This window comes from Mesoplodon mirus (genome assembly GCF_964341445.2).
Source record: "Mesoplodon mirus genome assembly, chromosome: 5".
In the NCBI taxonomy this organism is placed as follows: domain Eukaryota; kingdom Metazoa; phylum Chordata; class Mammalia; order Artiodactyla; family Ziphiidae; genus Mesoplodon; species Mesoplodon mirus.
Genome location: NC_138980.1, coordinates 107,011,684 through 107,037,210, shown reverse-complemented (window position 1 = coordinate 107,037,210; position 25,527 = coordinate 107,011,684). Strand labels below are relative to the sequence as shown.

General features: G+C 42.7%; 1 protein-coding gene across 2 annotated transcripts; it reads right to left on the bottom strand.

Annotated features, from left to right (window-relative positions):
- Positions 1-13,460: 13,460 nt before the first annotated feature.
- Positions 13,461-24,056, bottom strand: GLRX (glutaredoxin). 2 transcript variants are annotated; one of them, XM_082620966.1, is made up of 3 exons: positions 23,762-24,056; positions 17,382-17,501; positions 13,461-15,782 (listed from the first exon to the last, which is right to left on the bottom strand). In XM_082620966.1, exons 1-2 carry the CDS (start codon positions 23,966-23,968, stop codon positions 17,388-17,390), a joined length of 321 nt encoding a protein of 106 aa, XP_082477092.1. In that variant the 5' UTR covers positions 23,969-24,056; the 3' UTR covers positions 13,461-15,782; positions 17,382-17,387. The 2 variants fall into 2 exon arrangements, with proteins under 2 accessions (XP_082477092.1, XP_082477091.1); XM_082620965.1 differs by having other exon boundaries at positions 13,461-15,779; positions 23,762-24,052.
- Positions 24,057-25,527: the final 1,471 nt, after the last annotated feature.

Genomic DNA, 25,527 nt, shown 5'->3' with positions numbered 1-25,527 from the left:
CTGTTCATCGCTCCTACCCCCAACCTCTGGCAACCACTGATATCTTTACTGTCTCCATAGTTTTGCTTTTTCTGGAATGTCATATAGTTGGAATCATACAGTATGTAGCCTTTTCAGATGGGCTTCTTTCACTTAGTAATATGCTTTGAAGCTTCCTCCATGTCTTTTCAGGGCTTAATACCTCATATCTTCTTCGTACTGAAAAATATTCCATTGTCTAGATGTACCACAGTTTATTTGCAGTATCTTCTACTGAAGGACATCTTGGTTGCTTCTAAGTTCTGGTAATTATGAATGAAGCTGCAATAAACATCCATGTGCAGGTTTTTGTGTGGACATCAGTTTTCAGCTCCTTTGCGTGATTACCAGGTGTGCATTGCTGGGTCACATGGTAAGAGTATGTTTAGTTTTGTAAGAACCCACCAAACTGTCTTCCAAAGTGGGTATGCCATTTTGCATTGCCACCAGCAAGGAACGCATTCCCGTTGTTCCACATCCTCATCAGCATTTGCTGCTGTCAGTGTTCTGCATTTTGGCCATTCTAATAGGTGTGTAGAGATATCTCACTGTTGTTTTAATTTGCATTTCAGTCTTTTATCAGATACGTCTTTTGCAAATATTTTCTCTCAGTCTCTGGCTTGTTTTTTCATTCCCTTCACAGTGTTTTGGGTGTGGCTGAACTACACTGACTCCACTTTGTCAGCTCCACCTTAAACCCACAGTTGTATTGTCCTCTCTGCAGGACTGAGCTTTTGTCTACTCACAAGGAATGCACCCAAGCCAGCTAGGTTCCCTATCAACTTTTACCCTTTCCTTCATCTGATATGAAAACTGGAAGAATGCCTTTTACTGAACCAGATGGTAATGAGACCCCTGGTTCCTGTCAGTGAGGATGTGATCTTCCCTATTAGTCAGTTTCTATTTTTAGCTTCAGCCCCTTTAAATTCCCCTGTACCCCTTTAGGCAGTGTGGCGTACAGCTGCTAATGCCTCTGGATCATCAAACACCCGCCCCTGTCTGTGTCAGTTACCCCCAATAAACTTCATAGTTACACTTTATGGAATTGCCTGCTTTGTTTTTTGGTCTCAAAGTTCCTCCTCAGTTTGGAGGATATTATTCAATATCTCCACCTTCCAACACTTTGACAGAGCAGAATTTTTAAAAGTTTAGTGAAGTCTAGCTTATCAATTCTTCCTTTCATGGGTCATGCCTTTGGTGTTATATCTCAAGACATCACTATACCCAAGGTCATTTAGATTTTCTACTATGTCATTTTCTAGGAGTTTTGCATTTTACATCTATGTCTTTGATCCATTTTGAGTTAAGTTTTGTGAGGGAGGTAAGGTCTGTGTCTAGGTTCATTGTTTTGCACGTGGATGCCCAGTTGTTCCAGTGCCACATGTTGAAAAGATTCTCTTTGCTCCGTTGCATGGCATTTGCTTCTTTGTCAAAGATCAGTTGACTGTATGTATGTGGGTCTATTTCTGGGCGCTCTATTCTGTTTCATTGATCTATTTGTCTATTCTTTTGCCAATACCACATCATCTTAATTACTGTAGCTTTATAGTAAGTCTTGAAGTCTCATAATGTCAGTCCTCCAACTTTGTTCTGCTGTTGACTGTGCTGGGTCTTTTGACTTTCTGTGTAAACTTTAGAATCGGTTTGTAAAATCCAAAAGTAACTTGGTGGGATTTTGATTAGGATTGCATTGAATCTATAGATCAGGTTGGGAAGAACTGACATCTTGATAATATTGAGTCTTCCTATCCATGAACATCAAATATCTCTCCAGTTATTTAGTTCTTTAACTTTTTTTTTTTTTTTTTGGCCATGTTGCACTGCTTGTGGGATCTTAGTTCCCCAACCAGGGATTGAACCCAGGCCCTGGAAGTGAAAACGCTGAGTCCTAACCACTGGACCATCAGGGAATTCCCTTTGAGTGTTATTTTAAATCCTCAGGTTCATTTATGTTAAATAGGAAAGTGATTGACTTTCATATATTATTACCCTTGTATCCTGAAACCTTGCTGTAACTGCCTATTAGTTCTAGGAGTTCTTTTGTTGATTCTTTTGGATTTTCTACATAGACAATCATGTCATCTGTGAATAATGACTGTTTATTTCTTTATTCACAATTTGTATACCTTTTGTTTCCTTTTCTTGTCGTATTGAATCATCAAGAACTTCCAGTATGATGTTGAAAAGGAGGGGGACAGTCTTGCCTTGTACCTGATCTTAGTGGGAAGCTTTAAATTTCTTGCCATTACATGTGATGTTAACTGTGGGTTTCTTGTAGATCTTCTTTATCAGATTGATGATGTTCCCCCCATTCTTAGTTTACTGAGAGTCTTTATCATGAATGGGTGCTGGATTTTTGTCGAATGCTTTTTCTAGATCTTTTGATATGATCATGTAATTTCTATTGTTTAGCTTGTTAATATGATTGGTTACATTAATTGATTTTCAAACATTGAGCCAGTCTTGCATACCTGGGATAAATCTGCTGGATTGAGGTGTATAATATTTTTTATACTTTGTTGGATTTGATTTGCTAATATTTTGTTGAAGAATTTTGCATCTTTGTTCATGAGACATATAGGTCTGTAATTTTCTTCTAGTGTTTTTGTCTGGTTTTGTCTGGTTTAGGGTAATGCTGGCCTCATATAATGAGTTAGGAAGAATTCTTTTGCTTCTATTCTCTGAAAAATATTGTAGAGAATTGGTATAATTTCATCCTTAAATGCTTGATTAGAATTAACCAGCAAACCCATATGGACCTGGTGCTTTCTGTTTTGGAAGATTATTAATTATTGATTCAATTTCTTTAATAGATGGAGTCCTATTCAGATTGTCTATTTCTTCTTGTGTGAGTTTTGGCAAGTTATGTCTTTCAAGGAATTGGTCTATTTCATCTAGGTTTGTGGGCATAGAGTTGTTTATAGTATTCCTTTAGTATCCTTTTTAAAATAGATATATATTTATTTATTTTGTTGCACTGGGTCTTAGTTGTGGCACACGGGCTCCTTCGTTGTGGCACGTGAACTCTTAGTTGCGGCATGCATGTGACATCTAGTTCCCTGACCATGGATTAGAACCTGGGCCCCCTGCATTGGGAGTGTGGAGTCTTTTCCACTGTGCCACCAGGGAAGTCCCTATTATCCTTTTAATGTCTATAGGATCTTAGTGATGTACCTTCTTTCATTTCTGATATTTGTAATTTGTCTCTTCTCTCTCTCTTTCCCTCTCTCCCTCTCTCCCTTTCTCCCTCCCTTTTTTCCTCTCTCCCTCTCTTTTTTAAGTAACCTAACTAAAGCTTATTGATTTTACTGATCTTTTCAAAGAATCATTTTTTGGTTTTGTTGATTTTCTCTATTGATTTCCTGTTTTCAAAAATTTTGTTGATTTTTGTTCTCATTCTCATTATTTTTTTCTCCTACTTAATTGGGGTTTGATTTGCTTTTGTTTTTTTAGTTTCCTAAGGTAGAAGCTTAGATGACTGATTTTAGATCTTTCTTTTTTTTTAATATATGAATTTAGTGCTGTAACTTTCCCTCTAAGGACTGCTTTTGCTGCACCCCACAAATTTTGATAAGTTGTCTTTTCATTTTCATTGAGGTCAAAAATATTTTAAATTTCTCTTGAGATTTACTCTTGGACCCATGGCTTATTTAGAAGTGTGTTGCTTAACCCCCGTGTATTTTAGGATTTTCCAGGTATCTTTCTGTGTTGATTTCTAGTTTAATTCCATTGTAGTCAAGAGCACACATTGTATGATTTCTGTTCTTTTATATTTGTTAGGTGTGTTTCATGGCCCAGAATGTAGTCTATCTTAGTGAATGTTCCATGTGAGCTTGAGAAGAATGTGTATTCTGCTGTTGTTGGATGTAGTCTACAGATGTTGATTATATCCAGTTGATTGATCATGTTGTTGAGTTTGACTATGTCCTTACTAATTTTCTGCCAGCTGGATCTGTCCATTTGTGACAGAGAAGTGTTGAAGTCTTCAACTTTAATGGTGGATTCATCTGTTGTTCGTTGCAGTTCTGTCAATTTTTGCCCCATGTATTGTGATGCTCTTTTGTTAAGCACATACATGTTAAGCATTGTTATGTCTTCTGGAGAGTTTATCCCTTTATCTTTATGTAATGCCTTTCTTTTTTTTTTTTTTTTTTTTTTTGCGGTACGCAGGCCTCTCACTGTTGTGGCCTCTCCCGTTGTGAAGCACAGGCTCCGGACACGCAGGCTCAGTGGCCATGGCTCATGGGCCCAGCCGCTCTGTGGCATGTGGGATCTTCCTGGACCGGGGCACGAACCCATGTCCCCTGCATCGGCAGGTGGACTCTCAACCACTGTGCCACCAGGGAAGCCCTGTAATGCCTTTCTTTATCCTTGGTAACTTTCCTTGCTTTCTTTTGATTAGTGTTAATATGGTATGTCTTTCTCCATTCATTTACTTTTAACCTCTATGTGTCTTTATATTTAAAGTGGGGTTCTTGTAGACAACATCTTATTGGGTCTTGTTTTTTGATCCACTCTGACAACCTCTGTCTTTTAATTGGTGCTTTTAAACCATTGACATTCAAAGTGATAACTGATATGCTTGGATTATCTATCATATTTGTTAAAGCCTTCTATTTGTTGCCCATGTTCTTTGTTCCAATTTTTGTCTTCCATTTTTTTTCCTGCCATTTGTGGCTTTAATTTAGCATTTTATATGATTGTGTTTTTTCTCTTTCATAGTGTATCAGTTATACTTTTTTTCTTCTCTATTTTAGTGGTTGCCCAAGAGTTTGCAATATACATTTACAACTAATTCAAGTCCACTTTCAAACAGAAATATACTGCTTCACAGGTAGTGCAAGTACCTTATAATAACAAAATAATCGTAATTCCTCCCTCCTGTCCCTTGTATCATTTCTGTCACTCATTTCATGCATACATAAGCATACATAAACTCATATATATGCATAAGCATCCCTAATCAAATACATTATTGTTATTATTATTTTGAACAAACTGTTATCTGTTAGATCAATTATGAATAAGAAAAATAAAAGTATTTTTCACTTGTTCCTTCTTCAGTGTTCTTCCTTTCTTTATGCAGTTCCAAATTTCTGACCTATATCATTTTTCTTCTCTCTGAAGAACTGTTAACATTTCTTGCAAGGAAGGTATGCTGACAACACATTCCTTCAATTTTTGTTTGCCCAAGAAAGTCCTTATTTCTGCTTCACTTTTGAAGAGTAATTTCCCAGTGTACAGATTTCTAGCTTGGTGGGGTTTTTCTCTCAACACTTTAAATATTTCAGTCCACTCTCTTCTTGCCTTCATGATTTCTGAGAAGTCAGATGTAATTTTTATCTTTGCTCTTCTATAAGTAAGGTGTTTTTTCCTCTGGCTTCTGTCAGGATATTTTCTTTATCTTTTATTTTCTGCAGTTTAAAAATGATATGTCTAGGTGTAGTGGGTTTTTTCATCATTTTTTTTCTGCTTGGTGTCCTCTGAGCTCTCTAGATCTGTGGTTTGGTGTCTGGGGAAATTCTCAGTCATTATTGCTTTAAATATTTCTTCTGTTCCTTTCTGTCTTTCTTCTCCTTCTGGTATTCCTATTATGTATATCTTATACCTTTTGTAGTTGTCCCATAGTTATTCGATATCCTGTTCTGGGTTTTTCAGTATGAGACAGGAAGGGGGCAGGGCACAACATTTACAAGAATGACATAGCCAGAGGACACAACATAAACTGATTAGAACCAACTAAGTCCAAGATGGTGGACGAGTTGACTTCCACTAGACCTTGAGCCTCAGTATATGCTCTTTGTAATACATCAGCAAGCTAAACAACACACACACAGGCGCCATGACAGTTACAAGGCTGACCATAAAGGTCAAAAAGTGGGTGGTGGCCCAGTTCCTGGAAATCCCCACGCCTTCCCCCAAATAGCTGGAATACTACTCCCACTCATTAGCCTATGAAATTACCCACCCCTATAAAAACTGACAGCCCCATACCCTGGTGCCTCTCTCACCTTCTGAGATGGCCCACACTCTGTCTATGGAGTGTGTTTCTCCGTGAATAAACTTTCTTTCACTTTGCTGTGGCTGGCTCTTAAATTCTTTCCTGCGCGAAGCCACAAACCCACACTTGGCGGCCGTCCCAGGGACTCAGACATGACCTGGGATGTGACTATCCTTTCGCGCCCCACTCTCTTTCCTGCGTCAAGTATTTTTTTCTCTTTGTTTTTAAGTTTTGGAGGTTTCTTTTGAGACATTCTCAAGCTTAGAGATTCTTTCTTCAGTCTTAGTTTGGGCTGCTATAACAAAACACCACAGACTGGGTAGCTTATAAACAACAGAAATTTTATTTCTCACAGTTCTGGAGTCTGGAAAATCTAAGATCAAGGCGTTGGCCCTCTTCCCGGTTCATAGCCTGCGGCTTCTCACTGTGTCCTCACATGGTGGAAGGGAGTGTTGTGGGATCTCTTTTATAAGAACACTAACCCCACTAATTTACTAGTTCACCCTCATGACCTAATTGCCTCCCAAAGGCCCCACCTTCTAACACCATTGCATTGGGTAGAAGGATTCTAACATGAGTTTTGGGAGGACACAAACATTGAAATCATAGCACATGTCAAGTGAACTAATGAGTCCATCAAAGGCATTCTTCATTTCTGTCACAGTGTTTTTGGTCTCTAGCATTTCTTTTTGGCTCTTTCTTAGAATTTCCATCTCTTTGCTTGCATTGCCCATTTGTTCTTTCATGCGGTTTACTTTATCCATTATAGCCTTTAGCATGTTCATCGTAGCTGTTTTAAATTCCCAGTCTGATCATTCCAACAGCCCTGCCTAATGCTTCTCTATCTCTTCCAACTGTGGTTTTTGCCTTATAATATACTAGTAATGTTTTCTCGATAGCATGAGACAATGAACTGGGTAACTGCTGTTAAGTAGGTATTTAGTAATGGGGTGGTAAGATGTGTGGAAGGAGAGGAGCCTGTTACATCCCTTTGATTAGGTCTCAGTCTTTTTAGGGAGCCTGTGAGCTTCACATGTGCTTCTTGGTGCCCACACCCTGGGGTGGGTTGCCCTGTCTAAGTAGAGTAGGGTGGCTAGAATGGAGTTGGGTATTTCCCTTTTCCCTTAAGGAAGGCCAGAAGGAGCTGGAGTTGGGGTTTTCCCTTCCCCCAGGTCAGTTAGGCTCTGATAAAACCCCGGCACATTAGGCTGTAGTTAGAGAGGTAACTCTTGAGAACAAACCTTGTTAAGAAAGACAGAATGCTCTGGCTTATTTCCAAATGGTTCCTTTTCTGCTCCCCCTGCTTAAAGCATGAGGGCTTCCCCCGGCACTAATTCTCATGTAAGTTGAGATTCTCGGTATTTGCCTGTCAGTCTCCCCAGTTTGGGGGGCACTGGTTTGCTCTATGACCTCACTTCTCTTATGGATCTAAGAAGAGTTACTGATTTTTCAGTTATTCAGCTTTTCACTTTTTGTTAGGATGGAGTGGCAACTTCCAAGCATCTTACACGCCGAATTGGAAACTGGAAGTCCTCAGTAGCATACATTTAAAAAGTTTATCAGATAAAAGGCCTGGACTCCCAAAATGAGTGCAAGTCCTGCAGGCCGGCACATCACGTAGCCCGGCATTTCCCAAACGCATTTGACCGTGAAGCCCCTTTTCTCGTGTACCATTTATCAACATGCCATGGAACCAGTTTTCTGAAGAACCTACTCTGAGGAACACTGAGCTCGAGCACAGTCCATGCTGGAGAAGTATCAAGTTGTTCCTTGAAGTTGTGGCTCAGAACCCAGAGGCCCAGGGAGAACCTCCTCTGGTCATTCCATTAAACCAGGAAACACAGTCCCCTTTACGATGAAAGCCCTGGTTAAAGGCAGAGCGGCGCTGTGTGCTCCTGGAACCCTGCTGGGCTCGAATCCTGGCTCTGCTGAGAGCTCCTGGGCAAATTAACCTCTCTGCGCCTTAGTTTTGCCATCTGTAGAATGGAAATGATAATGACTAATGTTAGTTGGCTTATAGGGCTGCTGTGAGGATCACATGAGTGAAAACGTCAAAATTTAGAAAGTGCTTGGCACCCAGTGTGTGCAGCTGGGTCTTTGCAAGCTTCTTCACTCAGTGTACCCTGCAGACTCTCACATTCACCTGTTTCAACCAAAGGGGACACTATATAGCCTCTTTAAAATGCCTAGGAAACATGGGGTAAAACCCATACCTTGATTTTGGTATGAGTTAACCATTATTTGATACTACCTTTACACTGCAGCTGTTTTCTAGATTTTGATCTGTATAAGTAGGAAGACGGAGGAGGACCAGTGTTAGCCCTCTCTTTGGTACAGGGAACTAGTCTCCAATATTTCCAAACTTGTAGACACCCCTCTTTTTTTTAATATTAAAAAATGGGACAGGCCACAGCCTCTCCACATGTAGTCATTGTGCTTTAACCATCGACTGAGACGACAGTAATAATCAAAAGCTATTATCAATGTTAGGATGCTTTTTTAAAAAGTAAATGTTTTAACTAGATAATTATATGTACACGCAGTGATCCTTGAAATGAATTTATGTTTTATTCCCTGCTGCTGCTGCCATGTAAGGAAATAGATCAAGAAAACCTTTTATTTTTATTATTTTATTTTTTTGGCCGTGCCATGTGGTATGTGGGATCCTAGTTCCCCAACCAGGGATCAAACCCGGGCCCCCTGTCTTGGAAGCGCAGAGTTTTAACCACTGGACTGCCAGGGAAGTCCCCAAGAAAACCTTTTAACTGGGTAAATCAATTATTCACCTTTATTAAAATATTAGAAAATATAGATGCAGTGAAAGATACATGCGATGGCACCTCTTTATATATACCCGTGGAAAATCAGAGTATCTGTATATTCTCTGACCCTCTCAGTAACCCTGAGACCCCTCCCCAGGTTCTGCAGGTCACAGGGTCCACTCTCCTGTAGTCAAAGAATAATCATTGGAGAAAGGGTCCTCATACTAAAGACCATCCTTTTAGTAAGAAACACTTATCCCTCACTCCTCAAAATCTTACAAAGGGGGGATGTCCCTTCTTGTGCCAGCTCAGGGGTGTTTAAGAGAACACTTTGCATCCATTGATCCATCCCTCATTTGGACAAGGGGAATTTCTCAGTTAGGTTAAGGACAGTCTATCAGCCATTGGACCTCACCTGAATGCAAAGAGTTTGGGGTAAATTGGCCTCAAAAGTGGCCTAAGAGGAGGGGCGAGGGAGGGAAGGATTGGGAGCTTGGCATTAGCAGATACAAACTGTATATATAGGGTGGATAAATGACAAGATCTTACTGTATAGCAAAGGGAACTATATTCAATATCCTGTGATAAACCAGAAAAGAATATGAAAAAGAATATTAATGTATGTCAAAAAAAAATAAATGGAATCAGACTATAAAAAAAGGGAAAGTGGCTTAAAGCCACAGTGTACCCTCACCAGTGCTACCTGCCTCGGGCTTCCTGGATGGAGAGAAGAACCAGGGCCCCTCTCTGGTTAACCTGTGGTTTGTCTATCTGGGACCACCCACATTCTTCCCTTTCTGGAGGCAGGCTGAGACCCATCCTTTCCTTCCCTTGCACTCTCTTGCCCTCTCTGGCACTCTCCAAACATTCAGCGACTGTGCTCGTGACTGGGATCTTCCAAGTAGTGGGCTAAGAGCACTTAGAGTCAGTTTTGCACGTCCACTCTTGCCACACAGGGGGGGTTGCATTCTAGATGTTGGGGGGCAGCCTGGGTGGCCACAGGTTCCAGCTGAGCTAATTTGGTCTTCCGGGGAGCTGTCAGTCCTCCATTCCTAGAGTGAGTCTTCTGGTCCCCATAGTCTAACCAGAGTTAGAGCCCAGGGCAGATTAGGTTAAAGGTCATCCATCCTCAGCCCTCAGGATGACTTGGAAGAATCATAAAGAAAGGCAGTGCAAAATCCCCACCTTCCCACCTTAAAGACAACTTGTAATTTTTTTTTTTTTCCGGTACTCGGGCCTCTCACTGTTGTGGCCTCTCCCGTTGCGGAGCACAGGCTCCGGACGCGCAGGCTCAGCGGCCATGGCTCACGGGCCCGGCCGCTCCGCGGTATGTGGGATCTTCCCGGACCGGGGCACGAACCCGTGTCCCCTGCATTGGCAGGCGGACTCTCAACCACTGCGCCACCAGGGAAGCCCCTTAGCCCAATTCTTTAAAATATTTCCCAGGACCCACTAAAAATTGTTATGGCGCAGTGAATGAGGGAGCATGGCTTTGTCTTACAACCAAATGTCAAGGTAATGTCCTAATGATACCCACTGGGGATATAAATAGTGTGATCTGGGTCAAACTGATCACCCCTGGCTGTTGTTTCCCCTTAAGGGCCATCTTTGGACAACTTTGAATTGGGAAGAATGGCTGTCAGGTGTCCCACTCCAGGGGCCAGGCTGGAAGGGGCAGACTGAAGGCAGTTATTAAAATGAGATACATGCGGGAGATTGAATCACTTGCTTTTTAAAGTAAACCAAAGGAATAGAGCTTTGGCTATGAAGTTTTCGCCTGGTTATTCTTGTTGCTTCCCTCTGCCAACCCCGTGTGCCAACTTCTTGGTGCTCTTTGGATGACAGTCCTTTCTATCCCTGCGTATCACACAGAATTACTCAGCAAGGAACAGACAGAAAACAGAAGATTACATGAGAGTCTGCACACTGACCAGGGGGCTGCCAAATCCCTTTCCCCTGCTTGGCAGCCAGAACCTGGTGGCACACCTCAACCCCCACCTGGGAAACTGGAGAAACTGAACAGCTGAAAAAAAAAAACGTCCAGGAGCTAACAGCTGGGTGGTCTTCAGCTAATCATTCATTTATTCACTCATTCATTCATTCAAACACCTAACAGATATTTATGAAGTACCTACTATGTGCAATCAGTCTTCTTGAGGCTGCAGATACAGCAGTAAATAAACAGACACAAATTCCTGGTCTCAAGGGGTTAGTGGTGAAGACAGATAGTAAATAAAGTAAATAAGCAAATTATACAACATATTAGGTGATAAATGCTATAGAGAAAAAACAAGGAAGAGGGATAGAGAATGCCAAGTGAAATTTTAAATAGGGTGATGTGGGAGGACTTGCTGAGAAGGTGACATTTGAACAAAGGCTCTATGGTGAAGCCCACCAGTTGACAAGCCCAATTCATACACACACAAATCTTCCAACCAGGTTTTGGTGCCTCATTCTTAAATATTTATGCACAGCCAGATTGCAAATGTTCAATGCAGAACATTGGAAGATCTTCAAATTTAAACAGAAACAGAACATAGGAACTCAGAGATAATGCTGGAATCAGAAGACAGCTTTTTTAAAAAGCCTCAACTATAATTAATATCCTTTGAGAGAGAGAAGAAAAGATTGCATCCATAAAACAAGAACAAAAAAATATTAAAAAGGAAGCAACTGAGAACAAGGAAAAATTCTTAGAAATAAGAAAAAAATCACAGTTGGAAAAAAACCTCAGTAAAAATGTTTTTAAAAATCTCAATAACCTCAGCAAGGTAAGGTACTGCATTTATGAAGCAAAAACAATTCTAGAAAAAAAAAGAAACACTCAAATAATATTGAAGAGCTATTGAAAGTTAAAAACATTATCAGAAATTAAAAACTTGATAGAAAAACAAGGAGGGAAAAATGAGTAAATCCCTCAGAATAAAACAAAGAAAATAGGAGAGAAAATACAGCAAAAACTAGAGGACAAGTCCAGGAAAGCCAGTATTGGATTGCTAGGAGCTCCAGAAAGAGGACACAAGGAAAATGGAGGGGAGGAAAGTATCCATAAAATAATCCAATAAAATTTCCAATGGGCCTTTCAAACCTCTAAGTAGCCACTAAAATGTATGAAAATAGACCCTCCCCAAGGCACATCACTGTGATATTTCAAAGGGAAGATTTTCTAAGTTTCCAGAATATAAAACAAACAAGAAAGCCAAACAGGTCATCAAGAATCAGAACGGCTTCAGACTTCTTAACAGCAACACAAAGCCAAAGACCATAGGCAGTGTCTTCAGAGTTCCAGAGGAAGATGACTTCCAACTAGAAGCTCTATCCAGGTAAACTATCAATCAAATATCAATCAAATAAAAATATTTTTAAACAAGCAAGGTTTCAAAAAGTTTACTTCCCATTCTCTTTTCCTTAAAATTTATGGAGGATATATTCTCCTCCAAAACGAACAAGACTAAAAAGAGAAAGATACAATGTGCTAATTTTCCTTTGACAGCCATTCTCCCCGTCTTTCTTTCTTTTTTTTAAGCATTTATTTATTTATTCAAAACAAACAACTTTTTATTGAAGTTTATTTGATTTATAATGTGTTAGTTTCAGGTATACAGCAAAATCATTCACTTATATACATATATATGTTCTTTCTCAGATTCTTTTCCATTATAGGTTATTACAAGATATTGAGTATAGTTCCCTCTGCTATACAGTAGTAGGTCCTTGTTGTTTATGTATTTTATGTATAGTAGGGTGTATCTGTTAATCCCAAACTCCTATTTTCTTTCAATGTACACCTCCCTGAGTTTTAGCTGGGCAAGGGGCTTCCCAGCAGGGACACCACTGCCTAGTGTCACACACAGCTAACTTCTGGGCAATGGGATATAAGCAGAAGTGGTGCACACAACCCCTGGGTTGATTGTGATTTCAGAGAGCAAAGCCACCTGCTTGCCTCTGAACTCTTATGAGAGAAATAAGCTTCTGTCATTATGTTTTTGTTACAGCACTTTACCTATAACAAATACTTATGGGGTGTGGGAAACAGGAGATCCAACTCAGGATAGAGAGCAATGGAATCCCCAGGATGACAGTGAAGGGAGATCCCAGGAAGAAAGCTGTGCTCTGACGTGGACAGCAAACAGTCCAGACTGAAGCAGTGAAATGCCCCATGTTGAGAGCTCAACTGTTGTCTTTTTTTTTTTTTTTTTTTTTAACTTGAGGTGAGGCTGCTTAAAAGAGCCTGAAGCAGATCGTTATCTGAACTTAGTTTGCCTTGTACTGATGACATTTCTGTTCTCCATGACACAACCTTGGCTAGCTGAGGGAGTATGGGCTTGCCACACTGCTATGGATGTGGTGTGCTTGGACCTGTTCCTGAAACCTGGAGGCTGGCCATGGAAGCCGAAAATGCAGAGCAGCCCATTTCCATTACATATTTCTGGGGGATGCCCAGTACCTGTTCATACAATAACCTCCCCAGCCATGCGTTGCCCAGTGTTTCCAAAGACTCATTTGGGAATACCCCTCTGGTAAACTCCCAGGGAAACAGAAGCTAATCTATGACTCAGAGCCTCTGTTCAGCTTATCTTCTCCTGGGGCCCTTCATCTGATGGTGAGAATATTGCCCTTTCCTTACACAGCTAGGTTGGTGTTTGCTATTGCTTTTCAAAACTAAAATGTATTGCTGAGGGATATTGTAGGAAGTAAAACTATAAAGGATCAGAATGATTACAACAAAATGAACTAGAGATCATCTCTGTGAAGGGAGGAAGGGGAGGGGGCACATGGGCCTCTACAGTACGGTTTTGTTTTTTTTTTATCTTTTGGCATGTGGGATCTTGGACCGCCAGGGAAGTTCTGGGCCTCTAAGGTACTTTATCAGTACTCTGGAAGCACGCTGTTACATGGGTGCGTTACTTCTTAACTTTGGAAGCAGATACATGGGTGTTCATTGAAATAGAACTATGCAATCTATATATTCTTATATACGTCTAATACATTTTACAGTATTTCTAAATAGCTTAAATACCTATGAAACTGATAAATGTGTGGCCAGGACTGGGGTTTGGGAGGGGTGGAGTAGTGTTGTAGTGTTGTTTGACATTTTAAACCACATGCATGTATTGCTTTGATAAAATAGAACCTCTGTGCTAGAAACTGGGCATATGAAGGTTTTTACGTCGAGGCTACTGCCTTTGAGTATTTCTGAATATGGCGAGAGACCAGTACAGATGATTAACTACAATACAGCCTGATGTTTTAAGATTACAGAAGAAGGAACAATGACTTTTTTTAGTCAAGAGGCAGAGGAGAGGGTAGGTCCAGAGGGGAGAGTCTGTAAATCAGGCCTTGAAGGCAGGGTTTGAAAGAAGAACAAAGGATAAGAAAGGGTATCTCAGGAGGAAGAAACACAATGAGCAAGGACACAGAAATGTGAAAGAAAGAGCAGGCAAGTGGTCTGGAGGTGATCAGGGACTGTGCAGTTTGCACACTGCACAGCCTCCAGGGGTGGCATTCATAGTGTTGTGCAGTGTGTAACCTACTCGATCATCCACAGCCATCTGGTTGCAGGGAGTGGTTAGGGTGCATAAGGGAAGGGAGAGGAAGCCACAACTACGAGAGTATTAGGAGAGAAATAGGAAAATGGAATGTGGTATGAAAAAGACTATTATTGAATCCTAAACATTATTCAATAGGCTAGTGTTGACATATTCAAATTATGAAATTTATAAAATTACACCAACCGTTTATACTCAGTGAAGGACAATAGCATGTGCCTGCAGGGGATGAACATGAAAAAACTTTAAACTGGTATATTCTGCAATAATCACATTCTTTAAGGTCTTGAGAATGTAGGAAAGAATTGGACAAAAATCACTGTGTGATCCATGGGTACTTCTTTATTAGAGAAGAAATTAACCATTCATAGTAGAGACTACAGAGGGAAATTAACTTAATCTTGCAATTCTAGAACAACCTTCACAATAAGGAATTCTTAAGTTTTCATAGAGTGAGGGGGAAAGAAAGGAGAGAGAGAAAATCATTTAGAACAGAGTTTCCCAAATTTGGCTACTTTCACAGACATATTCTTGGAGGTGGGGATACAAGTTTTCTATGTAACATTTAAAATTTTATGTTTTACTTTTGTTTATAAACAAATTAATACACACTTGTCCACGATTCCCTGGACAACCATCTTACATAACAAGAGTGTTGCCACGTGATCATAGCATCTGCATTTATACCTCTGATCCCTGTGGCCCAAAATGAAGACCAACCGTGCTTAACTTTTCAGTGGCGTCTCTCAGACTGCATGCTCAGACCCTTCACGGAATTGTTGAATATTTCCTGTGAGATCTATGAGTTGTCACGGTTCAGAACACTGGTTCACGGCAGTGATTCTCACAGTAGGAGGGGGTAGGAGGTGGGGTGGGGATGGTGGCTAGGGAGATACCCTTTGAAAAAGCATATTCAGAATATCCATTGATTTCATAATATAAATTCTATAAAGTCAAACTCAACAAAATAATCTTTGGACAGTAGCAGAAAACCAACTATAGATTCAACCCAGGAGGTCTGGGATATACTTGGTTGAGAATCACTGGTGTTGAGGTAGAGGAGCCCCAGCATGTGGAGAACACGTAGTAAGGAACATGTGCCAAAGAGAAGCAACATCTTTTGGGTCAGTGAGTGAATCCTAAGCATATCTTGTCTTTTTGGAAACCAAAGGGCCAATCCACAAGAAACCCGAGACTCCCATCGAACTTCTCAGACCTGTTGTTTTGGGCAAGTTGGTCCCCTTTTAATACCGAGTCAAAAGAAGAAAAAGCTGTTTTTGCCCCCAAAATGCCCCCCACCCACTTTATTTGCGTTAACATATTTCAAACTTTTAAGTAAACAGTTGCTGTAGCTGGGTAAACGTAGCCCCAAGTCCATCCACCAGGAAGTGCTGTCATTATCTGCAATGCCATCCAGCTCTCAAGGGGGATATCAGCCTGGGGTCTGCTCTGCTAGGAAAAAATACAAAGAATTGGATTTTCTTGGAAAAGATCAATTCCTCTCATTTTCCTTTCATTACCAGAACACTTACTCTTGCTGTTTAAGCATAATTGGTTACAGATGGCCTTGAGATGCAAGTTGCCAGTAGAATACTGAGAGCGTAATATACTGAAGGACAATGCAGATAAAGAGACCTGGGGAATATGGCGGACTCTAGTGCCCATGACAACATAGAGGTAGCTGGGGAAATGGTGTTTCCCACCTTCCCAGGGAAGTCGTAAGTTTTCTTTCATTCTCATCTAAGCCTAAATTGCTAAAGAGTGTTCCAGAAAAGGAAACATTTGGTACAGCAGTTAATTGGGTTTTGAGTGCTTTCGTGCATGGGGTGAGGCCAGAAAGCTAACCCAAACAGACACAGTGCTTACTTGAGGGGGTGATGTTGTAGAATTGTGATTAAAAGTTGATAACATTGACTATTTTATTTCAAGGGATTCAGTTGCAGTTTTCAGACCTTGTTTTTTCACTTCCTGTTGCTATTCTGAGTAACCACCACAAATTATATGTACTCATTGCTCAAGCATTAATTATTAATTAGTGGGCAATAAATGCTTTTCAAAGAACATTTTAATTTGAACCCCTTTCTCCTTTGGCTAAAACAGAGTCTTTCCAGGTGTGAGTCAGTGCAATTGGCCTGCTTAGAAGCTAGCTTGCACTAACAAGAGCTGGGGGGAGGGGAGTCCATCAGACCCCAAAAGTATCTTGATTCCTTTCTGAAGAATTCATCACCCTATGGTTTTCCATTCAGTCAAAGATCTCCTTTAGGTTACAATTTTAGAAAACTTTGTTTTGTCATTTGGGAGGCCAGTTAGATTGAATTGATTTGCAGGGTGAACACAGGTAAAGCAAAAATTACCTTGATTTCACACTGCACTTAGAATAATCTAGGTTGCTTACCATGGCCTGTGTGCTCTGGTCCCTGCCCACATTTCTTACTACTTTTCCTTCTTTCTGTGCTTCACTCAGTCTGCTCTTGCTTGCTTTCAGTTCCTTGAATATTCCATACTTGTCACCGCAGGGCCTTTGTACTCGCTATTATTCCTTCTGCCTGAAAAGCCCTTCTGCTTCATCTGTACATGGCCGTCTCCTTGTTGTCAATCAGGTCTCAGCTCAACCAGCCCCTCTGAAAAAGGCCTTCCCTTACCACATTAGCTTAATTTACTCCCTATCCCCCTGCCATGTTCTATCAAATTATTCATTTGTTTCAGGAATTATTTACTTACTTGTTTTTGATCGGTCTACCTCTCTAGAATATAAGTTCCATGTTATCTTTTTGTTCATCTCTGTATTCCCAGTGCCTCGTACAGTGTCTGGCACATAGTAAATGCTAAATAAATATTTGTTAAATGAAGGTTGAGTGAAAAGCTTTCCTCCCATTGATTAAATTAATCCATTTGTAAAATGGGAAACTCATACATGATGTCACAGTTCCTCAAATCACCCCAGATCATTCTTTCCCTAGCCAGAGTGCCTTCCTAGATTGTAATAAAACGTGGCAGTACAATTCCATCATCTCCCAGTGTTCCTGGCCCAGCGTCCCACCTGTCACTCACCTATAATTATTGTAGAGCTCCAATTTGCTTTAGCCGTGTCAACAGCTCCCCTTTCTCATGCATATTTACTAGATCACTGCATCCACCTATGCACTCTTGACCGATGAAGACCCGAGGTACCTAAAAAAGCAAACAAGCCAGGACACTTAGAGAACATCATTATTAGATTAGACATTTTATCCTTCCTCTAAATATTTCCCATGATCCAAAGCTTTTCAAATCACTTCACAACCTCCTCATGTATACTCTTTCAGGGCAGAAATTTATTATAAGCATAACATTATTCATTCAAGAACCTTCTTAAGCCAAGATGCTTTTCAAATAGAATGTTCTGTGTGTGTGAGATTGTCTAACTTGTCAAAGGGATTTAAAAATTTTACACTATGTTTCAGGGAAAGAGTTTTGGTTGGCCGCAGCTGGACCACCCTGATTGAATTCTGATTTCTCTACAGCTGGGACCACACCTGAGCCCTTAAACTGAGCCATGCCAACCAGGAAGGAGTCTGTCTCTAAGTACAGCTGGAAAAGTATTTGCATCAGTTCTCTGTCTCTGATTTTAGACTCAGAGTTTATTAGAGTTGTCTCTCTCGTCTGTGAGCTCTGTCCTCAGCTAAGGAAGGGGTGGTGGTGTCTGAATCTCCTTCTCTAATACCTGGCCCATCATAAGATGTTTAAGTGCTGCAGCCCTGGGAGCGAGGACATGCATCTGCTTTGGTTTCACACCTGGCATGGGTGGGTGGCCCAGGGTCAGCCAGGCTGACACAGTCATTCTACCCACCTAACGTGTTCATCTTGAGTCAAACTCAGGCTCCCTCCCTGCTGCTAGGTAAGGCGTGTTCCAGGATTCTAGACGGCTCTTGGAAGGAGGAGAGAGGAGAAGTCTTTTCACTGTGGCTCAGGCAAATTCCAGGCCAGGAGTGTTACAGAAAGGCTGACTGGCAGTGAAGAAACAAGCACAATGCGGGTACCCTGAGTGGTCAGGAGCAAGCAGGTCCTCTCCTAGAACACTAGGAACATACCAGAAGGGGCAGGAGAGGTGAAAGACAGAAGGCGGCAAGAATATTTTCAAAGCTTTTGACTTTCCTCAGAAGGCATAGTAATTCAGATGCATTTTTAAATTGAGGTGTAGTTGATGTACAATATAAGTTTCAGGTGTACAACACAGTGATTCACAATTTTTATAAATTATATTCCACTTATTATAAAATATTGGCTATATTCTCTGTTATACAACATATTCTTGTAGCTTATTTTATACATAATAGTTTGTACCTCTTAATCTCCTACCCCTGTATTGCCCCTCTTCCCTTCCCTCTCTCCACTGGTAACCACTAATTTGTTCTCTGTATCTGTGAGTCTGCTTCTTTTTTGTCATATTCACTAGTTTGTTGTATTTTTTTAGATTTCATATATAAGTGATATTATACAGTATTTGTCTTTCTCTGTCTGACTTCACTTAGCATAATACCCTCTAGGTCCATCCATGTTGTTGCAAATGGCATTATTTCATTCTTTTTTATGGCTGAGTAATATTCCATTACATATATATATATATATATATATATATACCCCATCTTCTTTATCCATTCATCTGTTCATGGACACTTAGGTGACTTCCATATCTTGGAAACTGTCAATAATGCTGCTATGAACATTGGGGTTGAGATGTTGAGATGAAATTTTTTTTTTTTTTTAAGTGTGAGAGTTGAGAAAAAGGGCAGGATTATTTCAGGTAAGCCCTTACCTTATTTTTATTAAGAAGGGGGTCTGGGTGGAAGTAGGCTTTAAAAATTAAGGCCCCAAATTGGAAGACTCCTACACTCCATTGCTATGGCTATTTCCTATGTCCCAAGAGTGGGGAAGAGCACACAGGACTGTGTTCCAGCGGGAAAGCCTGGTAATGTCCTCCTCAGTCACAGAAGGTGACGCCTGTCCCACCTGCACTGCACGCCTGTATAGGGACTTTGCAAATGGAAGCGCCATCAAGGCAACATTGCTTTTTTACTAGCTGAAAGAATATGCAGAAATATGAGGTCAGAAACCTAACTTTCCCCCTGGATCTGGCCATTATTTTAGGGAAAATAAAGCACCTCTCAAATTGCTGGGGGCCTTTTGGCTTCTATCTCCTCAGGAACAGTTGGCTGTGGTCAGTTGCAATGGTAAATAAAACAGAATCCTAATGTAATTCTAATGTAATTATAATACAGGGCTCCTTCTGTAGAAGCCATTACCTAAATGAGGAAAACTCATCTGAGCTTTAAATAAGGACGAAGATGTATTCATTCTTGAACTTCTATTATTTTCAGAAAGAATTGAGCAATGGTCACTCCTCTTGCCACATCTCCACCTTTGGCCAGGGTGCTGGCCCAGGGGGTTTGAGTTCAGTTATTTGGAGAGAAGGCCCTGAGGAGTAAGGAGTCTTCTCCTTAGATAGCTGTCCTCAAACTTGAACCCTGCATCAGAACTGCAGAGGGCTTGTTAAAAACATACGTGTCTACTCCTTGCCCGCACATTTCTGATACAGGAGATCCGGGCTGGGGCTCAAGAATTTGCATTTTGACAAGTTCCCAGGGGATGCTGACTCTCAGAGGTCACATCTGCAAACCACTGGTTGGCAATGATAGTGGTTCATTCCTCCTGCGGTAACTGAGGCTTTGGGAACCCACAGCTCTACAGCAGCCCCCAGCCACCTGAGGCAGGCCCTGAAACATGATCAGGGCGGACTTCTGTGCAGACCATCTGGCACACAAGCTGGCTTGCCTGAGAGCTGAAAGGGCCCGTTGCCCTTACACCCACCCTCTAGGCTAGGCAACAGTTGGCTGTGGTCAGTGTGATCAGTTGGCAGCAGGACAGTGTGGGAGGCTGTGATGACAAAACAGGAAGCTGTTGATGCAGCTGAGGAAGGGAGACTCGTCCTCTGTGCCCTCCCCTCCTGGCCCATCCGCCTCTTCGGAGGAACTTGAGTCTGTTACTGCCAAGAAGCAGAGAACTGCCACCATAAAAGCAAGCTTGGGAATTCTGGGGCCCTTCCTCTCCTGGAGCTTTCTCCAGCCCCAGCTTCAGATAGGTGGCATCTCCTGCACTCTAGTGTTACTCAGAGGCTCCCAACACTCTGCAGCACCTCCTTGGCTACTCCCTTGTACAAGCCACCATCTTTTCTCATCTGAATTAACTGCTCTAGCCTCCAGAGGTCTCCCAGCTTCAACCCTCACCCTGGCCTTCCTGTAGTCTCTTTCCCCACAGCCACTGGAGCGACCCTTTCAAAATCAAGTCAGATAGGGTTATTCCTCTGCTCAAAACCCTTCAGTGCCATCTCATCTCCCATCACAAGCACACTCCGTGTGATAGCTTGAAAGGCCTCACCAACCTATACCGCGTGATCTCTCGGACCTCATCTCCTCCTAACTCATAATGTTCCACCCATACAGGCCTCCTTGCCAGGCATACTTCTACCCCAGGACCTTAGCACTTGCTGTTTCCACCGCATGAAATGCCCTACCCCTACATTTCTGCATGCCTTGCTCCCTCACTCCCTTTAGAGATCTACTAAAATCAGTGAGGCCCTGATGACTCCATTTGAAACTGTACCTTGCTGCCTACAGCCCACCTGCCTTTCCTGTTTTATTCTCCATAGCACACATCACTTACCACCTTCCAACATACTATTTTATTAATTGCATTTACTAGAATGTAAGTTCCACAAATGCAGTAATTTTTGTTTGTTCTGTTCATGGCAGTATTTCCAATGTCCAGAAAAGTGCCTAGTATAGTAGGTGCTTAAAAATACTTGTTGTATCTAGCAAAATTATCCTTCAAAACCAAAGGAGAAAAAGACTTTCTCGAACAAACAAAAATTGAGGGAATTTGTTTCCCAAAGATCTGCCTCGTAAGGAACATTCAAAGACATTCTTCAGGGCCTCCCTGGTGGCGCAGTGGTTGAGAGTCCGCCTGCCGATGCAGGGGATACGGGTTCGTGCCCCGGTCTGGGAGGATCCCATATGCCGCGGAGCGGCTGGGCCCGTGAGCCATGGCCGCTGGGCCTGCGCATCCGGAGCCTGTGCTCCGCAACGGGAGAGGCCACAACAGTGAGAGGCCCGCATACCGCAAAAAAAAAAAAAAAGAAAAAAAAAAAAAAAAGACATTCTTCAGAGAGAAGGAAAAAGATAGAGGTCAGAAACTTGGATTTACATAAAGAAAGAACATCAGGGAAAGGAATAAGTGAAGGCACTGATCTAGGAGCTGTGGCTATGTCGAAACCAAAACCAGTTTCTCCAAGTACATGGCCTGATAGAAGGCCTACGTTCCTGTAATCAATCAAGTCTTGCTGGGCTCCTACTATTTGCACAGCACACAGGCATCACAGGATAAGCAAGATAGCGACAGCTCTCAAGGTTTCCAGTCTCTTCTAATAGAAACCCTTCACTGTTCGGGATCATGAAGTATACAACTTCAAAGAGTTTGTTCTTCCCCTTGGAGGAATGTTATTCAGGACTCAAGAACCTGTGGAAAGTATTTTGAAAAATTCAAAAACAAACTTAAAAGACCACTAGAAGAAAATGTGTTGCTTTACAATGAATTGAAAAAACAGTTGTTGAATGAATGCGTGAAGAGGTTTGTTTTTCCTGCTAGAGAATAGGTGCTGCCGGGCTGAAAGATGTAGCTCCCAAACCTGGTTGCAAATTAAAATTACCTTTTTGTTTTTTTGACAGGAGATAAACTCTATTTTCACTTCCAGATTTTTTGAGGTATAACTGACAAATAAATATGTGTGTATTTAAGGTGTACAGTGTCATGGTCTGATACACATATACTACATTAAGAAATGATGACCGCAATCAAGTTAATTAACATACCCATAACCTCACAGCTACCATTTGCACGTGTGTGTGTGCGGTGAGAACACTTAAGATCTAATCTCGTAGCATACTGCAAGCATACGATACAGTATTACTAACTATAGTCATCATGCTGGACATTACATCCCCAGAATTTATTCATCTTATAACTCAATGTTTGTATCCATGTCCTAGGGATCTTTAAAACTACTGATGCCTGGCTGCCACCTCCCATATTGTGATTTAATTGGCATGCAGTGTGACTTGGGCATTGGGAATTTTTTTTTAAAAAAAGCTCTTCAAGTGATTCTAATGAGCAGCAACATTTGGGAACCGCTGGCCCAGAGGGATGCCTCACAGCGGGGGGCCACAGGCGTACTTACACTGCCCTTTCCCTCCTTCCAGAGACGAGGGTCTTCAGCTGACAGCAGGGGCCCTGGAAGCAATGAGGTAGCGTGTTTTGCCTCTTTCTGCACCAGAAGGCTGATTTCTGACTGGAGAGGGGGGGAGAACAGCCTCCCAGGCTTTACACTGAGAAGCCGGAAAGAACACGGTAAGTCAAACTAAACCTGAGCTAGGATATGTGTTTCTGCAAACGCTGTGTCCTAGAATGTGCGTCCTGAAAGGGAGTTTGGGTGAGCTGGTGGGACAGAACTTACCACCATGCCCCCGCCCCAGCACCTGAACTGATGCTGGGGAATCTGGTCAGCTGGCTATCTTGCCGGGAAGCCGTGGGTGCTGAGGAAGAGGAAGGCTGTTCACATAGAGGACAGCAGTTCTTAGGGTCCCACTGTCAACTCATAGCAAGAAGGGATTTAGCGGTCACCTCCTCCAGTCTGGTGCTGCAGCCAGGAGGTCCCTGAGAGTCACAGAGCTGGTGACTTACCAGGATCACACAGCAAACCATTGCGAGAGCCATCCGGAACTCTGGCCTCTGGACTCCCTAACAGGCCTGGAAACATCCCATAATTTAGATTAAGGAGCAATAATGAGCCGTTAGATTTTTCCAGTGGGAGGAGTTAGATAAGATAGGGAAGAAGGAGCGATTCAGATGAAGGTTAAAGAGAGCCTAGAGAAAAGATGGAAGGACAGCAAATCCCACTGGGCCCTGTGAAAGCAAGGAGTGCACACGATTCTTGCGCAACAACAGAAACGCACCGATCACACTTGGCTCCTGCATCCCTCCTTCCACCCCAGCCCTGCAAGCGCAGACTGTCAGTGCTTAAAACAAAGACTCCAGATAGTTCCTCAGTGACTCCTGGGCAGCTGCTGGGCCCGCTGCCCCTGACGCCCAACAGTCAGCTGTGCTCCCTCCTCTGATCTGAAAGCACCGTTGGCCGAAGTCCAGCCGCCCATTCAAGGAAGCAGTGTCCTCGTTCAGGCGCCCTCCCCCACCTGCACAGCCCTCCAGCCGCCTGGAGTGACAGACAGAGCCCTAGCGGTGTTCTAGAGAAAGGCGCAGGCGTACCCCGTTCACAGCCCCGACAAGAAAAAGGAATCGGGGAGCCTCCTCCCCAGCCTTTTAGAAGGAAACCCCAGGCTCACCGTTCTGGCTCCCGTGAGGTGTTGCAAATAATCTTGAATCTCGTTGGTGTCATGGTGGGCTGTGATATCGACAAATTCCAAAAGCCCTTGTTTGAAGGGCAACTGGCTGAGGAGCTCCTGGGCCCTTCTGCTGTAGGGGCAGGTGGGCTTGATGAACACAACTACCTTCCCAGGCTGGATTTTGCTGTTCACAAACACTTGAGCCATGCTCACAGGCTGCTATCTCCTGGGGAGGAAACCTCGATTGCAGGTATTGCTTGGGAGTAAAGCAGGGCCCCGGCCAGCTGGCTCTTATTTAAAGGAACCTCCCTGGAGGAGGAGTTTGCCCGGTAGCGTGCTCGATTTTTAAAGGGCCAGTCCTGAAGTCATTTCAGTCTGGAGTGATTCAGCAGCTAGAGTTTCGGAGGAACGCCCGCTGGTATGTCATCATCAGTAGCTATGTCCAGGGTGTCATTGTCCTCAGCCCTTGCAGGAGCGCCTGCTCTTGGGAAGGGAACAGAGTCACGTCACTCTCCGGGGAAGCAGAAAGTGTGCAGCCCAGCCCCAGGGAGGGGGCGGAGAAGGCAGAGTCAAACCTTTGTTGTCTCTGAGACACAGTTTCTAAAAACACATGCAAACAGAATCATTCAAGAAACAGAATGCGCTGAAATCTCTTTAGAAGAAGTGAACTTCAGATGGTGACTTTGTGTCCGGTCTTGCTTGGCCTGCACTGTTTGTCGTTGTCACTGTTTAGTGGAATTAGTTCCCCACTTCTAAACATCTGGAGATTTCACAAAAGAATCTGAACCCGCGACCTCTCTCTGAAAAGTCAGGTCGTCTTCATTTGTGGCAGCAGCTGGGGCTGAGGAGTTGTTGTTCTTTGGACAGACAGCGGCTCAGGGAGGCCACTGCCCGCCCCCCGGGCTGGCTCACGCCTTCCAGACACCTGCTGTGCGTCCCTAAGCATTTGAGTTTGTGACCCTTGAACTGCACTTTAGCATGGAAGTGAATTCCAGCACAAACCCACATTTCAAACTGCAGATCCAATGAAGGTCTTTTTCTCTGTTTGACCCTTTGTTTGTGACCCTTGGTTTTCACTGTTGTGAGTCTAAGGGGTGTAATAACCCACTTCTCACATTCACCTGAGTGTTGTAAGACGCTTAGGACCTGATGCTCTTCCCTGTGGTGCCCACGCTCCCGAGTGGGGCGAGCGAAGTCTTTTGTTCTAGGGCCAGTTCTGACCCCTCCATGTGCAGTAAGTTAATTAAACAAAGCAAGGAAAAAAGGAAAACCACCTCCTTGAAAAGGGAACTGTCCTTTTCCCCAGGAGGTTTTACACCGAAACTAGGGCCCAAGCTGGAGCTGCACACCTTCACTGATTGTCACGTCAGAATCCCAAGCATAGCATGATTGAGAGAAGGGAAGAAAATTGACTCCTGGAAGCAGCTCTAATTATTACTAAAATTAAATGGCAAAGCAAGAAACACAGATTCTGAGTCACAGAGAGGGACTAAGATACGAGATCTCTGGCACCAGAAAGAATGTGCTAGGGCGGGAGGCCTGAGGTGACCGGTCCACGTCAGGCTTGGGACTTCCCAACCCACAGCTTCATTTTCTCCTGAATATGCTCCTGGCAGAGTCCTTGTCGTCTCTCTTCGTGTCGTCCTTTCGCTCGGACTCCTGTGGCCGGGCCCCTCGCTGAAGCCCGGGGCCTCCTCAGGGTCTTCTCTCCCGCGCAAGGGTCCACAGCACGCCTTGCGCCGGGCACTTCCCTCAGAACCGCTCTC

What these genes read in the sequence shown, in the direction of transcription:
- GLRX (XM_082620966.1), bottom strand. Translation starts at nt 23,968, where the DNA reads ATGGCTCAAGTGTTTGTGAACAGCAAAATCCAGCCTGGGAAGGTAGTT. An exon ending in ACCTCACGGGAGCCAGAACG is followed by an intron (nt 17,502 to 23,761) that starts GTGAGCCTGGGG and finishes TTGCTTTTTTAG; the next exon opens with GTACCTCGGGTCTTCATCGG.